A 17,938-nucleotide genomic window follows, 5' to 3' on the forward strand; every position below is an offset into this window, starting at 1 on the left:
GTTAGACTTAAAGTCTCTCTCTTCCATTATCGTTAATTTAAAATGATTTTTGACAAAATTTTGTTGCTTATAACTTAAAAAGGGGTCGAAACTACCGTCACTAATCTCGTTCTAAAATTGTCCTACGAGGAGCACGCGTAGCACTTTTCAGGATCACAATAAACGTCCGCCAGTCCTGTGTATTACAAATGACGAAGAGTACTTTATTGTAAATCTACTAGTCGGTATCATTATTACCCAAGCAGGTGGAAAGCGGAGTCGCGGGGGCCCGTCGTGACGGGTCTCACGGCAGGCGACGCTACAACATGACTTGTCGTGTGTTTTTTCTCTGCATCTCTCTTTTTCTCTCTTTTCCTTTTATTACATCATCTACGTATAAACACGCACAGCGGGTGTTTGGGATGCGTTTCGCTTACAATGCTACGCTGCTAATTCTCTCTGCCCTATATTGTACTATATAAAATACTGTCATGCACATGTCGATTAAATATGTTCTACAGCGGAGGGAGGGAGCCTTAACAGCCTATCGCTCTGATCGAAGCTACGCAAAAATTTTAGCGGGTATACGACGGAACCGTTTGCGCGCATAATCGGGCAATACAGATTGAACACCTGCAAACGTTAAAAGGAAAAAGAAATCAAAACGGAAATTATGCCGTTCCGAGAATATACGCGAGTCGTGTAGGTGCGATATATGATACTTGCAGCATATAACGATCTCAGTGACAATTCTGTTTATTATTCACCAAAATAATTTAGTACCACATTAATTGAGGGACATCTCTTCTCGGCGGGAGGGGGGGGGGAGATTTGTTGTCTTATACTCGGCTGAATGAACAGTGGGAGAAAAGTAGCAGTCGGTAATTAAGTGTACCGCGTTGGAAAAATCATCCTTAATTAAGCAATTATCGATTACTGATTTCTCTTCCTTGCGGATTACACGTTTTACACACGTGTGCGAATGTCCCTTCTTATTCGAATGCCTGAAAACTCGGACGCTTTGCCTCCTGTACCTACGCCTCTGTGTACGCGTATATCTGTGTATGTGTGTACGTGTGTCAATCGATCGTTAGCTTCGCAGTTCTCCCCGAAGTCTATTTTATATCCTTATCCTTCTTCTCTATCGTCTACGATAATGTCTGCGCGCTACCGCTAACACTAGTTAGAACTAAAAGGATACAGCTAGTAACATCTTCCGCAATGGAACCCACGCAATGAACTACGCGCTTCTGAAAACTTTCACGCGTTACGCTTCACGAGTCACCTCTCCCGTCTCGGCTCCACTCGGACGCCTCGAGCCCCAGTCGTCGCATTCCCCGGATTCGGCTCACCCGTCGTGTCACATTGTCATAGACTACGTTTACACAGCGGCTTATAATCCTGCTTAACTACCGTGTACCATCCGAGTTTCAAAGTTCTTCTATCGATCATGATCATTTAAATAGGGGAGCCTATTTTGTTACTCTGAACATTAATCAATCTCTTTTGATGTATATATGTATATGTACCTATACTAGAAATTGTAGCGTAAGTATCAGATAAGACTTATATTTAAGTAATCCTTATAGTCGAAGAAAAACATTTTGGATCGGGTAGTTATTAAACCGGATTATAAGCCACCGTGTAAGCGTGATCATTATCGTAACGTTAGGCGCACGGCGGGCAAATCGATCGCCGTTCTACATTGCGGGCGCTCCCGCCAAATGATCCCGGCCTGACTCTCTCGACCCCCTCGGTCCACATTGAGAAATAAACGAGACATTTCAAGCGTTGCGCCGCGTGTTACACTTAGCCCTCGGTCAACCTCGACTGACGCCTCTCCCCACACTCGGAGAGATTCCGATTTATACATAAGCGTATGTAAATCTAATGAAAACTCCAAAGGGGCGCGCCGTTTCGAGAGAATCCGCATAGACGCGTAACAATATGTTCGACTGAGACGGTCCTTGCCATACTACTTCCTTTTATATACCACTGCCGTTCGATTTATATTACTTGCGACGTGTTAGGTGTATTACGTGTCCCAGAAAAACGGACGTTTATTAATGCGGCAAATGTGACAACAACTCATCAGGGCACACGTGAGCCGACATTTGACGATCATTAACACTCGATTCTTTGTATGGTACAAAGACACTACGCGTCTGTACATGTGTGTTTGTGTGTGTGTGTAAGTATGTATGTCTGCCGCGCGTGTAATATGCTTATATATATTTATATATATATGTATATATGAGTAAAGAAGGAGCAACATCTTTCGTTCTCTCAAGAACTCTCGAGGAGAGCGCGCGAACAATACAAGTGACAACGAATCAGTTACCATCGTAGTTGCGCGGTGGTGACGCCACAGCCGAAATTTTCGCCACTGCCGGCAGAAAGTTCAAGAGATTCGACGTGTTCTTACGCAAGGGTCATAATCGAGGAGGACGATCTTCTTCTCTCTTTGCGCGTGTACGTCGTATGCGTATGTACGTGTGTGTACGATCAGCTGGTAACTAATACTTTTAACGGATACATTGCATAAGCGGGCGAAGAGAGCAAGAGTAAATCAAAGTTAGCGAGAAACACTCGAACTCAACGACATCGAATTTCGCGCTGCGAACAAAGACACGCGTATGTATTATGTACAGAATAATGCCTACCACACAATTGCACAACCGCCTAAAAGGAATATAACTCTTGTAATTGTATTTATGGCATTAATGACCACCCGCGTCCCGTAGGTGATCCGTAATGAGAACTTCGTGGGAGCGTCCTCTCGATCGTTTGATCCTCGTGACCGTTTCTCGATTCACTCTCCTCGAATAGTGCAGTTCATTGCCGTAAAACGATGTAATTTATCATATAATTACTAATTATACTTTATTTTATAAATTAATTAAAGAGCTCTTAACCATACGTGTTTATGTGTGTTTATGTATAATAATAATATTAATATTAATAGCATATGTACGATAGCTTTTTTGTAGCAGCTTACTCTTTCGGCCGATTCCATTAAAATCGATGCGCGTTCGTCTTTTCTCTCGTTTTATACTTCCGTTCGCTTCCGCACACGACGTCCGACGGAAAATCTAAAATTCGGTGACTAGCGGCACTCCCAAATCTTCACCGTTTGATCGACGCTCCCGGTGACCACGTAAGGATGGTTCTTGTGGAAATCTACGATCAATGAAATCGAATGTACATAACGGCAGTATAAACCCGCGTCTGATAATTCAATGAAACCGGGGAAATGTTGCGTTTCGAGCTGGCAGAGAAGTGAAAGGGAGATGTGTACGAACCGACAGAAGTGCAGAAGTGAAGGTGCGCGTCGAGGGTCTTCATCACTCGCTTATTGCGCGTGTCCCAGACTCGCAGCGTCTTATCGTCGGACGCGCTGACGATAAACTTGCCGCCAGGATGGAAGACGATGCATCGCACCCAGTTGTCGTGCCCGACGAGGGTGAAGAGGCACACCCCGGCGCCGACGTCCCACACGCGGATCATCTTGTCCCGCGAGCCGGAAGCGAGGAAGGGCCCCTCGTGCGCGCCCTTGTTGTCCGCCCCGGCCGCCGCGTTGATCGACGCCCTCGCGTTCTCCGGCGCCCATGCGATGCACTCCACCACGTGCTCGTGATCCCTGAACTCGACCTGGCAAATCCCAAGACTTTGCGTCACGAATGAACTGGCCATAAAGGGACGAGAGAATTCGACAGGATTACCTTCGTCTCCTTCGTCGCCACGTGCCACACCCGAACAGTCTGATCGTTCGAGCAGCTGGCGATGAGCTCGCCGCACGGGCTGACTCGTGCCATTCTCACCCACTCCCTGTGTCCCGTGAGCGTCTTTACGCAGTAGCCCGTCGCCACTTCCCAGATCTTGATGGTCTTATCCCTGGAGGCGCTCACGACGAAGTCGCCCTGCGGCACGAACGCGACCGAGTTGACATTGTGGTCGTGGCCGTGCATGGTCTTGACGCAGGCGAACGACTGATGGAAATCCCACAGCTTGATGGACATGTCCGCGCTGCAGGAGGCGAGCAGCTTGCCCGAGGCATCGAACGCGATGTCCTGCACGCTATCGGTGTGGCCCTTCAGCGTTCTCTCGAAGTCACCGCTCTCAAAGTCCCACACCTTGGAGGACAGAGAGCATCAATTTAATTTATATTAATGCAAAATTGTGTCTTTGGTCTGAAACTTTTGTGAATCCAGCGAGCGAACGTTGTTGTCTACTCGCGCGACGTTCTCACCTTAATGGTAGCATCTTCGCTGGCGGATACTACGAGACTAAAAACCGGGTGGAAAATAACTCTATTGATAGGGGCTCTGTGTCCGGACAGGCTGAACTTCTCCGGCGGCCTCGGTATCCATTCGGACGGCGATCTCTTGCCGCGCGTCGGCGCGCCTTCTATGAACTCCTTCTCGGCCTCGGAGAGTTTGGATTCCAGTTCCATTACCTGCGACGCATTACAGTGCGAGTGCATACAAAGAATCACTTGGCTTAGACGATCGAGTACGCCGTTCGACTCTTTCGCGCGCGCAACGCCATCGAGGGAAATTATCACTCGAGATGAAAGGGCCTTTACCTTTTTCTGCAACCGTATGACCGAGGTCCACTTCTTCTCCAAGAGGCCTCCGTACTTCCTCTCCACCTCTCCCGGCATATCGGCCTCCTTCTTGAATGCCTCCAATGCATCTTGATAGCCGTTCGTGCTAAGGTAATCAGCGATCGCCTTATTTCTAAAAAGCGTTTGGTTTCTCTTAACAACAGCGCGGGAACTTTGGAGCAGAAAGAAAAAGTGCTATTCTCTTTATTATAGCTTGGCGTAAATAATACTCGAGAAAATTTTAGACGGCGATTCCCCGCGAACTTTCTTGTTCGCTTATCCGTACGCTCTCTTGCGGGGTCCAGCAAGAGGACCAGAGGAGGATAAGAGGGAGAAAACGTGTGTGTTGGGTGATAGCTTTAATCGCCGATTGTTCCGCGTTGGCGTCGACCGCAGCCGCCTGTTTATAACGCCGGAGATAAAGATAAAATGCCGTACCTGCGATCCGACACAATGGACGGGGAAGAGGAGGGGGGGGGGGGACCGTAAGGCAGGTTGGATACGTGGGAAAGAGATTGAAAGTCGGGCAAACTTGTGCCAGGGTGAAAGGCCTCGAGTCGGCCGTTCGTCTCTATCCACCTGACTGCTCCACGTGACGGCAAATTTATCGCTCGCGGCGTGCCTCGCGATCTCCCGTTTCGCGCGTCCAGCACGTGGTGCGTAGGAGGACTCGCTGGATGCGTGTAATCGCGAGGAAGAAAAAAAACCCCCCGGGAAGAAAACAAGACCGGCTTTGTCTTGGCAGAAAGCTGAACCACGCGCTAGCCACTTCCGCCATTCGCCTGCGCTGCAACGTCGTATGACGACGTTGACATTCGTTTTAACGGATGGAAAAAGGTCACTCGGACTCCACGGCGCGACTCAATATTAGCCGAGAGTAGGAACAAAACAGTGCAGATAACAAAGCTGATGTATTTGCGCGTGTTGAGTATTTTATGTAAAGGTAAAAAATGCGGACGAAAATTTTATCCCGGCGAACAACAACAGAGAGACATTTAAATTTGCAATAGCGTAAGTTGAGTGCGTAGAACTGATTGCAGAAACACGTAAGTTTCGTGTAAAGGCAGAACCGGTAGGCTTATCCGCCGTCAGGTGATATCGAGGCAAATTGCAAGTTTGTCTGCACGAATGGCAATAAGCGCTAGCGTAAACCTGTGGAACGTGGGTGTAATTCAAAGAAGGCTCCGAAAATGGGAGATAATCCTGAGCAACGAGACAAGAATCGAGAATCGCGTCGATAAAAAACGAAAGATTTCGCGGCTCGTGAGACTCACTCGTTAATTGCATTCCAGTGTACAATCAACTTAGAACGTCCTATTAGAGACGTCCTACGGGCGTTAGATTGTAATCCGCGGCGGCTAATTACGCACTAACGCGCGGAAAATTAAGAAAAGGCCAACGCGGATAATAACATGGGTACCTTCACAGGGAAGGGGGGGGGAGTGCTTAACGGTGTGAGAGATCCTGCATTTGCTCCGGAGAAATGTGTGTAATGCGTACATGCCGCAGGTACAAAAGTGGAAGAGACTGCTTCGAGCCAGGCAGGTGGGGGATCATTGTCTCCGCGGAGTGCGGAAGTCAGCGGAAGGCGATCCGGCACCAGACACCCGCGCGTCGGGTTCGTGCGGGAGCACGGGAAAATGCAGGTACGACGCACGCACGTGACAATGGGTCGCGCACATCGCGAGGGAGAAGGAGCGAGAGAGCGCGAAAGAGAGAGAGAGAGAGAGAAAAGGAGGATAAGAGGATACTCTATGAATATATGAAGGCGTTGTAACGGCGTATCAGCACGTTGTTACGTACAAATGCGTGCCCTAGGGGAGCCGTACGCAAGCGGCCGTGCGAAAGCCGTGGCATTGGAAATTCATTCGCCGACGAGCGCCGAGGATCGGTTTTGTAATTTATTCTGGGAACATGCCCGCGCCGGGGAATATCCCCGTCGCCGTTGGGTCTTGGATATTTACTCTCGGCGCTCATGTCTACAAATGGCATTATTATGGAGGCATCGCGGAAGAGAGAGATAGAGAGACGTTCCCGTCTCCTTTTGCGCTTATTCTCCTACGATCGCACGGGGATACATGGTCATCAGGCCGCACGGTCCATTCGCGTCATGTCCTACGCGGGTTCTGTAGCCCGCGCGAGGAATGAGACTGCACTTGTGTCGCTCGTTGGCGAGAATTCTGGGACGTGACGGTGGAAAAAGGAGAGAGAGAGAATCCTCGCGCGAGTACAGATGATGTCCTTACGGCATTAAGGACGGCAAACAAAACGTTTTCCGGAAATTGGACGCTGACAGGGATGTTGTTTGCGCCGCGCGTAGAGCCACGAGCGTAGCGAGTACACGGGAATAACACCTGCGGCAATCGAAATTAAACTGCGCCGCTCTCCGATCGCCTCTCCTTTCATTGTTCATAGCATAAATTAAAGATAGAGCCGAGAGAAGAGGCCGCGATCGCTACCGGCGATATGACGGCGCGTTTCGAGAGGTGCTCTCGTATACAAAGATCGGAAAGATAGACGGCGAGCGTAACGGTACAATAGAACTTTAGAGCCGCGAAATTCTCTCCTTCCCCTTCCCCCCCCGCCCAGACCCTCTTCGCTCTGCAGCGCGAGTGCGCGATGAATTGCACGAGACGTGTTGTGTTTCGGCTCGCCGCAGGAATGCAGATTGAGGCGCAGAGAGCGTCGCATCCCGAGGCGCTATCCTGAGCTCCTCGGCGTGAAGGTGAAGAATACGTGAAAATGAATAGGCAGGAAGGCGGAGGGTAATTCATCCCGTCTGGCCCTTAGCGTGTAAAACAAACGCCGGCGTCAGCGTGAAATGGTCTCGTTGCTGTCTATCACGTTTAAACCTCACGAGTAAGCGTCTACGTCGAATTGACTTTCCTCATCTGCAATTGCACGGTATATATTACAGGATCAAATTTAACCTCGTAATTTAAACATATTAAATTACTTATCTTTTATACATTCGCACGTGCAGCTCTCCTAGAGATTTCACAATCGTTTTGTAACAATTTCAGTACGAACACGCAGACAGTTTGCGTTATTAATTTATACCAGAAAAACAAAGTGCGCCTGACTTATTTTTATAAGGAGCTGATTGTCACCGGTAATGTGACACCACATTGTACCACAGTGCTCACACGTATGCATATATTTTACAACTCTACTCTGTCTTATTCGACGACGATGACTGACTTGGGTGCGTTGCTTAACTTTAGCCGTTTTACATATTAACCTACATTATTTCATAATTGCGTTTGTTGTTGATTTGCAGTATCACTCGAAAAGGACCCAAAAGAATAGGGTCGAAACGTTGTGTAATAAATTAATTAAATAACTAGCCAGTTGGGTTGACTACAAGTTCCCTGTCTCAAGTATTTTTATAATCAATTAAAAAACCGATATACCGAACAGGACGGTATACTTGAAGAAATTTATAAAACCGAGACACCTAAAGAATCCTACGAGGATATCTAAAGGTCGAAGAGCCAGTGATGTATCGTCTATCCGGATGGTGAAAACGGCAGGCAAGTTGGACGGCAGTTCCCCTATTAAAAATGCTAATCGACCTTTCATTCAACCCTCCGTATCGGGTTTACGGGGAAGCCCGGAAGCGAGAGTCGCACGTCCGAGGGATCGCCAGCCACTTGCTGTAAGAATTACACGTGCGCCGAGGGTCGGAAGGCGCTCTTAGGAAGAGAACAACATGGATGCGCGAAGGTACACCTGTGCCAATCGATGAGAGCCCTCTCCCTCAGGCGGACGGAGAGCCAGTCCTCTCTCACCCCCTACCCTCGCCTCATTCCGTGGGTTCGCCGTCGCCGACTCATTCCGCGGGAGTTATCGATCCCGCGGTCCGCGCGTGCTCGTCAGACACCCTCACCACCCGCGACCACCGCCCCCGCCGCTCGCCCCCGCTCGTCTCCCTCCGACTCCCCGAGAGCGACCGATCGACGAGCGATTTTGCGTCATAGGAATTAGTCGGCATAGATCGAGGATACGATCGATGCCGACGGTGTCCCAGTTTGACGTTGCCGTGTCGCGCGAGGCTCCCTTGCGCGAGGAGGGCGAGACGGGACCAGCGAATTAATTATAAAGTTTGCTTAAATAATCCAAGAGCTCAATCCGAGGCTTTCACGGGGATTCCAGTACTTGGCTCGCAAGGAGGAAGAGGGAAAAGACTTGGACATCAAGGAATTTCAGTCTAACGCGATCCGAAAATATACCTGTCGGACATCTGAAACAGAGCTATTACTTATTGCAAGCGTATTTCAGCCTCTTCGAGGCCTAAAGTCTCGCCGGAAGGAAAGCAAGATTCGGCTGTCTTAATGCCGCCTCGCGAGACGTCGTGGACGAGAAGAGAAATGACCGGTGGCGCAAAAACACGCGTCTCCTTGAGAGATAAGTGCGAATTGGAACGTGCCGAGATAATGGCGACCCGATTGGCGCGACGTTCGATTCTCCCGCGTGTGACGCGCGACAGCGCTCGAACAGGAAGCACCAGTCACACGGGGCGAATGCTCGACGAGCTGAAGAACTCTCGGGCTCTGGAGATCGTTATTTGCCTGCGCGGGTGACTCATATGTACCGCCGGGTCTTCCAACTTCTCCGTGTGAAATCGAAGGCCGAAGGCATGAGAAAATTCAAGAGCGACTCCCATGCAACTCTCACGCCTTCGCGCGCCCACAATTATGCAAAATGTAATGAACCAATTGCATAGCTCATTACAGCTCGATCCTCAATGCCAATTAACGATGCCAAGGTGGCTCGCTGGATTGCCACACTACGGCACATACCTGGAACGTATTTTCTAGTGAAAGTTTAGGAAGAAGTTGAAATTTTAACAACAGAAAAATTGCGCCAATAAATTCAAATCGAGTACAAGTTACATACCACATTGCGGCATATACCTAGAATGTTTTCTAGGTGAAAGTTTTAGGGGGGAAGTCAAAATTTTAACAGAAAAATAATGCCAATACATTCAAAAGCCACCATATCACGGCACGTGCCTAGAACGTATTTTCTGGCGAAAGTTCAGGTGGAAGTCGAAATTTTCGCAACAGAAACGTGACGCCAAGAAATTCAAATCGGGACAGTTGGCTGAAACTCTGGGAAACGCGTTCGCGAAGATTTTTCCTAAGTAGCAACTCTACTCCTCGCGGAAGACAAAGGAAAGATTGGGGCTATTATTATTGCGAGGGGGGACTTTAACGTGGGTGGCGCGAGACACGGGGGGAAACCTTGCGTACTTCCTCGATTGATCCGGTTTCCCCGGACTATACGCGTTCGCGTGTATCAACCCTTTGCGGAGCTCGGTAGGAAGGAGAATAGGCACGGGGCTGCAGCCGAGGGAAGAGATTGAGGGAAGCCGTTAAGCGCACGTAAACACCGCGTTATCGGAAACACGCAAAACCTCGGAGTACCGCGAGGTGATTTTACGGCGCGCGCCGGGTCAACTTACAACTCCTCCCTCTGACGTTGAGACAGCACCATTTTCATGATCCTCGTGTGTGACCTGGCAGGATACCTCGATGGTGATTCCGCGGGAGCGCGACTAGATCTTCCAGTCACCTCTCAATGATCTCAGTGCCCCGCCATCGGTATTGCCTGCGACAAGAAAATCACACGCACGCGTCAGCCGAGTGTCGTCCACACTTACATCTCTAATTCACATTTATTTTCGCACACGTTCGATAGAGCGTGCGTTGAAATTCAAGGAAAAATTTAATATGACTAATGTAATTGAAAGAATAATTAGTTTATGATTCAACGTAGTTTAATTTCGAAGTTGATTATATATCCAATAAAGTGAAATGTATATCCAGGTCCTCGAGATGAGTTTACGTTGGGAAAGAGAGAAATTTAGCCATCGAACAGCGTCAATCAACGTGTTTGCGGAAACGTAGCGATATATCACGTGACAGAGATACTTGTCGGCTAATATTCGCCTTCTCTGCATATAAAATTACTTCGGAGAATACGCGGGAATACATTGTCTATCGCGTTACATCGCCGCGTCAGCGCGGCGGTCGTATTTTCCTATCGCGGGGGTACAAGGAGGCTAACAAAGTGGTGGCGTGAGAGCCGACCGCGTGCCGAATTGTCTCCGCGCGGGATAATATAACGCGCGCGTGCACAATATACCGCCTGAAATCAATGTCGCGGTTTATTTTACTTTCGTTTCGCGGGAGAGAAACCCGACGCTCGCGCGGTGGCCCGTCTCCTCGTCAGCTTCTCGCGAGCTTTGCGCGGAAAGCGGCCGCGCTCCCGGCCCGAGCTTGGGGGCTCGATTTCGCGGCGCGATTTCGCCGCGATCGATAGCACTTTTCACCGCGCCGCGCCGCACGAAAGGGAAAGGCGGCTCGAAAAAGTGAAGCTCGAAATCACAACGCTGACGTGGCGGAATAACGAGCGCGTATCCGCGCGCGCTCGATTTTTATCTACTATATGTGTACCCCATAAACATATTAACCATGGGCTGCTTACGAGGCAGTGGGATCATAGTAACCATAGCGGGTTTGGGAGGTGAAGCCAACGGCACGCGATACTATTTTGCCTACTGGATTCCTTACGAGAGCCAATCAGGATTCAGCCTCAAGTCACCTGATCGAAAACTCTGCGTCCTGATTGGCTCTCGTAAGCAATTTAATAAGAAAAATAGTATCGTGTGCCGTTGGCTTTAATCCTGATTGGATCTCGTAAGCAATCCAGTAGGAAAAATAGTATCGTGCGCCGTTGACTTAACTCGTTACTTGTAACGAAGTTACAGTTACATTTTTTGGTAACTCCACCTTAACTTCGTTACTTTCTCTCCGTCTGTAAAGCCAACGGCACACGATACTATTTTTTCTACTGGATTGCTTACGAGAGCCAATCAGAACGCAGAGTTTTCGATCAGGTGTCTCTGTATAGAGTTAGAGACCCTGTAATCAGAGACTAGCCATAAGAGTTCGTCAAATTCCTGCGAGAGAGAAACATAGACTATCTCACTCTTCTACGATCGTTACTCGCTCTCTCTTACTCGCAGGAATTTGACGAACTCTTATGGCCAGTCTCTGATGACAGGGTCTCTAGTGAAATAAAGGAATTCTGATTCGTCCATTTTCTAACAGACGACTGGTTGAATCTACCAGATTTCTAATGCAACCAAACTTTTTTTCAGTGTAGTTACATCTTTAGCAAAAAAACTGTAACCGTCACTAGATACTTTTATAAAGTAACTTTCCCAACCCTGAACCATAGTATAACTAGTAGGTTCACTCAGTCATTTGTTTCGTTTTGCGCCGATCCCTCCCTCGCATCCGACACAGTTCTGGGCAGACCAATGAGAGAAATGTTGTATGTGCGGTAGTGTGGCTTTGATGAGTACGTGTACACACATACGTCGCTGAATCCTGCCCGAGTGCATGGCGGAATGCCACGTAAATGGGACCGCAAAGATCAAAGGGGCCGACAGAGAGTGGACCTACTAGTTAGACTATGGTGGGAGCATCTTCCTGAGGGAAAAGGATAGTATGAATTTGCTTGGGTGTCTATCTTTCTCTAGCGGGCATGAGTCACGAGAGTCGGAGAAAGAAGACCACCCAAATAAATTCACACTATCCTCTTCCCTCAGGAGGATGCCACCACTTAGGGCTGCACTGCCTCATAAGAGCAGTCCATGGTTATATGTCTATGGTGTACCCGCGGGACCGAGAGAGTCGACAGATTTAAAATTTAAGGAAACGACGCATTTTGCGCCCGCGTTACATCGCGCCGTCGCTCGTTACCTCTCTCTCTTTCTCTAGCACGCGTGAACGTGGACAATTAAATACGCAATTTCCTGCCGAGTTGCGAAACGAAAATCGATACACGGGGAGAGAAAGCCGCGTGATTTCACTGATTAGAGTGTACTTGGGGAAAAAAAAAGAACTAGGTAGCTTATATGAAACCCGATATTCGTAGATCTTATATTAAAGAGCGTCTTAAATTTATCTAAAGATGCTGTACGCAACATTTCATCAATCTAAAGATGATCTTAAAAATTGTGATCCATACGGCGTGTATGGCTGATGGCAGAGAACCATCCGTAAACGCGTAAGAATGTCTTAGCGCTGGTCTACAATACATGGAGTAAGCATGGAGTAAGGGAGAGCCCTAACTTCTAGCTTTTGGTGTAAGGAAGCTGAAATACGGGCATAATTTTTAAAATATTTGTAACACTGATTGATGGCATTTTGATTCATCGAGAGTAAGCCTAAGAGCTAAAGTAGGAGTAAGAAATAAAATGGATTTATTTCCTTACTCCTACTCCTTACTCCAGCTTACTCCATGTATTGTAGACCAGCCTTTAGGCTCGGTTTCACCAAAGCTTAACTTTAAGCTTAGCTTAACTGGTTCTTTGTCTCTTTCCAACTGTTACTCTAGAAAAAGGCAAACATGAATTAAACTAAGATTGAAGATTAAGCAACGTTAGGTGAAACTGGGCCTTAGTCGGTTACAGTTTTCTCTGCCTTGCCTTCCGTCTACGACTAAGACAGTCCTAGGCCCGGTTTCACCAAACTTTAATCTAAACAGTACACGATACTATTTTTCCTACTGGATTGCTTACGAGAGCCAATCAGGATTTAGCCTTAAGTCACCTGGTCGAAAACTCTGCGTCCTTATTGGTTCTCGTAAGCAATCCAGTAGGAAAAATAGTATATCGTGTGCCGTTTGTTTCAGTTTAATCCATTTGTCTCTTCCTAAAGTAACAGTTGGAAAGAGACAAAGAATTAAGCTAGACTTAAAGTTAAGCACCGTTGGTGAAACCGAGCCTTTACGGATCGTTCTCTGCCTTCAGCCTATATTGACAACGCATTCGCATTGACAAGGTATACATATAAATAGTCGACAGAGAACTAGATATAATACGATTATATCTATCTATGACTCAGCTTTCCTGCATCTCGATCGCGATAACTTCATTTTGTTTTAAATACCGGTTGTCTTTCACAGGACGCGAGAGCAGAGTCGACGGTACAGATCGAAATCGCGAGTCCGAACGAGGGTACCAGGAAGGACCTTGACAGTCGCGAAGGCGCGGGTGACGCGGCGCGGCGCAGCGTCGGCGCAGCGTCGTCGCGACGCTCCACGACGCGATGGTTATCGCCGCGATGCGCCGTGATCGATAAACCGGCACGGCGCGGCACGGCGCAGCACGCCCACCCTGGCAGTCGCGGTATATTTTCGTCATGCGGTGCATTTAAATATTCATAACGGCCTCTTTCCACCTCGTAACGCCGCCGTAACGACGTTAAAAGGCCCGACGTGTGCATGATTGGGATGCTCGCCGAGGAAGGTCGCGCGGACGGTGGAACGAGACGGTCCACCACCTGGTCGATACTTGGACGCGCGGCGAGGCGACCGGGAGAAACCTCGGGGGGACGTAACAGAATGAGAAATGGAGAGAACGCGCGTGCAGGCGGAAGAAGGAGCCATAAACGCAAGAATGCACCTCTCGCTCGGCGGGCTCGCGCGCGGAATATGAATGGGGCGATGCTGGGCTCTCGCCCCGAGAAACTGGATCTTGGCCGCCGCCGCCGCGCGTAAAGGCTTGCGTCCACGATGCTACAACTTGGTCCAGGTTCTAGTTTCGAGAAATGTGTAGCCAATCAACTTGCAGTTATTCCACAAAAGCTGCAAGTTGATTGGCTACGCATTTCTCGTAACGTGGACCAAGTTCTAGATTAAATTCTAGCATCGTGGGCACAGGCCTTTATGGAATAGCTGCAAGTTGATTGGCTACACATTTCTCAAGACTTGGACAAAGTTCTAGCATCGTGGGCACAGGCCTTAAGCGCCGTACAACCTGGCTGCTCGCCGTGGAGAGCCGCGAGTGCTCCGCCGCGCGAGCGAGCGGAGGATATACATAATTTACGGTGTCCTTGCCGCGAACGTAATGCGCGCGTTACCGCGCCGAGGAGCGGGAATTCCTCTCGGAGCGCTCGCCCATTCAACCCTAGGCGGTCAAGGCCCTCGGGGCCTCTGAGAGGAAGAGATCCGCGTCGTTTTCCCCGCGCTGTAGACGCATCCACGCGAGTTTATTACGTTGACGATTCACGGAACTCGACGTGACTGTCGAGGAAGCCGCTCGCTTGACTCAGCGTCGGGTCATTAGTTCGCTTAAACACGTCCGTTTTTTTCTTCTTCCTCGACTTCGATAACTCTGATTTCCCAAGACTCCCAGACTCGTCCCGCGAGTCTGCCGTAAGAAGTATCGAAGGCTGTTTCCTAGCTTTGTGCGAGCGTCCGCGGGCGTTCAATAATGATCTCGCGATACGGCGAGCTGATCCACAAGGCGATGTCGTAAATTCTTTTATCACAGACAATCATTCTCTCTATACACCGCGCCGGCGATCGATCCTTCGCTCGGCTCCGTTCGCTCCATAACAGCCTACGTTTCCGGGATCACCGGTCCAGGTGAGCCACTGCCGACTTTGCTGACCTCGCGCTCCTGTAATCTACCCGCGGCCGCCGTGCTTCTCTCCCGATTAATCGACTCGCGTATTAACCCTTTGCGTGTCGGCGGTTCTGCCGTGAAATCGCTACGATCACCGTCCTTGATGTAATTAAAACGGCGCACTTTTTACAAGATTTCTGATGTACTAAGCCTGAACTGCAACGTGCCCTTTGCGTCTAGAAACATTCTACTTTGTAGCCGAGTACGGGTACATTTAAAGAATTTGTACAAGTTGGTGAATTCTACATCGGAGAGAGAAATGTTTCAGGCGTTTCGATTTGCTCACGTAAAACGGAATGCTTCTACACGCAAAGAGCACATTGCAGATCAGGCGTTATGCTTGTTATATGTGACATTAATAGTACGTTCTTTCGAACTTTCCGCCGCTACTCCGAACTGGTTGCGGTTGCAGGAAGTTCGCGATTGAATGTCTGCGTTGTTCCTTAAAACATGGGATACAGCAGTCAATATTATTTTTGTCTAATCGACAATTATTTATAAGCATCGCACAAGAAATGTTGGCCTTTATAAAAAAAAACACATTTCTTCTCCTATACTTTAACCGTTAAACGGCGAGACTGTACGCACGGAGTGGAAGTCGTCGACTGACCGGGACCGCTGTCGAGAGGTGCAACGATCGTGAGACGTCGTCGTCGAGCTTCGAGGACGAGATATACGCGGCGACTGACAAAACTAGAGATCTCGTTACGAAACCCGATTGCGCGAAGATTGCCGTCGTGCGATTTACTGATAAAACCGACGCGGTCTACTCTTGCGGCTGTCCAACGTGCCAGAGGGCCATTTCCAATCGCGCGGATAAGTCGAGACAGATTCGAGAACGAGAAAGAGAGATTGCATTTCCCACGTTGACTCGGGCTGCCTCGCGACTAATTAGCGCATTTCTTATCCGCGGGAGATACGATCGGCGATTGTGATCGGCGCCGACTGCGCGGGGCTCATTTGTCGGGAATCCGGCGGAGGGACGCGTATCGTTATCCGTGTCGCGCAATTAGGCAAGAACGACGCGCCCAGGCGCAGTCGCGGAAGCCCAAGGTGGCCTCACCGAGCTCTCCCGTCCGGAGTGGATCGCGAGTCCCGCGCCCGGGCGAATTTCTGCCACCCGGACGCGGACGGCTCGTCGTTATCTTACAACAGTCTTGAAACACGGGAACATCGATCGCACGATGGGGGAGTGACGACACCTGCGGCAAGTTGACGTACGCGTTGATCCCCGACGCCCCGTGCCAATTTAAATGTACGACAAACAAGCGACGGGGGAGGGAAACGAACGGCGGTAGCCGCGCCGTCTGGGAGTCGCGTGATCTGAAAATGGAAACGTTGACCGGCTTCGTCGATCGCGGGGGAGGGGGGGGGGATGTCCCGGTTGCGCTGATGCCTAGGAGGCCTCAAGGTCGGTAAAGAACGCGGCTTGGGAAATTCGGCGGGATATCCCGAGGTAGCACCGACGCACGCGGGATGCCGCGAACCAGGAGTTTAGCTTGACCGCGGGGCATCTTTCTCGACGAGAGAGAGAGAGAGAGAGAGAGAGAGAGAGAGAGAGAGAGAGAGAGAGAGAGAGAGAGAGGGGGGGGGGATACAGAGAGCGAAAGAGCTCTAGGCGTGAAATATCGCGGAGAAAATGACATTGGCGATCAATGATGGAGGTCCGCGCGTCCTCGATCGACAGGTAAAGAGAGAGGGAGAGAGAGAAAAGAGCGGAGTCCCGATGACAGCTGATCGCACATTATCAGACGGCCTGTCAAAGTAGCTCGCGCGTCGCTGCTCGCGCCCGAGATTCGACGGATAAAACGAGGATGCCACGACGCCGCCGTCGTCGCTCGAAATGTCTCTTTCTCTCTCTCTCTGTCTCTCTCTCTTTCTCTCGGGAAGACGTCGCTGCGACGCACGACGACGCGCCGACGGTGATCGCGGCGCGAGGCTAGCTCGCGGAGAAAATCAATTCGCGTCTGGTGACGTGCAACGCGCGTATACGTCGTCGGCAGGTCCGGACGCTCTCTCCCTCTTTTCTCCTATAGTTTTCTTTCGCTTTCTGTCTCTTGCGTGCGCCCGGAGAAAAATTCCCCCGAGACCACGACGACGGCAACGGCGGCGATGACGACGACGACGATGACAACGTGCAAGAGCGTCGCGGAGACAAGAACGCTGACGCTGACGTCGACGTCGCGCGCGCGCGCGCGCACGCGTTCGCTCGCGCTCGCACGCGTGCGACCGTCGACGCGATTTCCGTGGCGACGGATGAAACGTACTCGGAACGTGACGCCACGACGTGCGGGACGACCGTTTGTTGTATGCGCACGGCCATTTTGCCAGAACCCGTCACCCGTCTGTGCCTGTGCCACCGCCGCCGCCGCCGCCGCCGCCTCCTCCGTTTCTCTCTCGCCACCGGCCCAGCTCCGACGCCCCCCCTCGAGATTCCGCGCCCCCGGGACCCGCATTGCGCGTTTCGCCGTCCATGAAGCGAGCCTCCCGCTCGAATACTCACGTCTGTTTCACGGAGCAGCAATAACCGTGGGACCGCCGTGGGAGTCGGGAGCGACGACGAGAATTTATTCGCGTGAAAACCGGGACGACCGCCAACTATCGGTGAACACCTCGGGATCACTTCTGCGATCGGACTGGCCCCCGCGAGGTGGCGTCTGCGCACTTGCAGCGCATGCGCGACGCGCACGTCCGAGTTTCGCCGACTCTCGGGGCCGCGTTCGAGGCGACGCAGACGCCCGCTGGCGGCAGCCCGCCGAAGCTCGGGGCCGCGTTCGAGGCGACGTCGACGCCCGCTGGCGGCAGCCCGCCGAAGCTCGGGCTGTCGCCTCGCTCGATCGCGCATACCGGTGACCACTACGGAAAAA

General features: G+C 50.4%; 1 protein-coding gene across 1 annotated transcript; it reads right to left on the reverse strand.

Moving 5' to 3' along the window:
- Window positions 1-176: 176 nt before the first annotated feature.
- On the reverse strand, window positions 177-17,749 carry LOC105566547 (lissencephaly-1 homolog). The gene is made up of 7 exons (XM_012020629.1): window positions 17,575-17,749; window positions 10,053-10,198; window positions 4,565-4,718; window positions 4,229-4,435; window positions 3,702-4,112; window positions 3,282-3,630; window positions 177-3,159 (listed from the first exon to the last, which is right to left on the reverse strand). The coding sequence occupies exons 2-7, from the start codon at window positions 10,088-10,090 to the stop codon at window positions 3,086-3,088; spliced, it is 1,233 nt and encodes a 410-aa protein (XP_011876019.1). The 5' UTR covers window positions 10,091-10,198; window positions 17,575-17,749; the 3' UTR covers window positions 177-3,085.
- Between the last annotated feature and the right edge of the window lie 189 nt (window positions 17,750-17,938).

This window comes from Vollenhovia emeryi, unplaced genomic scaffold (assembly GCF_000949405.1).
Source record: "Vollenhovia emeryi isolate VEMERY1.0 unplaced genomic scaffold, V.emery_V1.0 DF939144.1, whole genome shotgun sequence".
Lineage (NCBI taxonomy): Eukaryota > Metazoa > Arthropoda > Insecta > Hymenoptera > Formicidae > Vollenhovia > Vollenhovia emeryi.

Bases quoted from the DNA above. Each gene is read 5' to 3' on its own strand.
- LOC105566547 (XM_012020629.1), bottom strand. From the start codon at position 10,090: ATGAAAATGGTGCTGTCTCAACGTCAGAGGGAGGAGTT. The intron at 4,719-10,052 runs GTAAGTTGACCC...AACGCTTTTTAG, and splicing joins CAACGTCAGAGGGAGGAGTT to AAATAAGGCGATCGCTGATT. The intron at 4,436-4,564 runs GTAAAGGCCCTT...AATGCGTCGCAG, and splicing joins TCATACGGTTGCAGAAAAAG to GTAATGGAACTGGAATCCAA.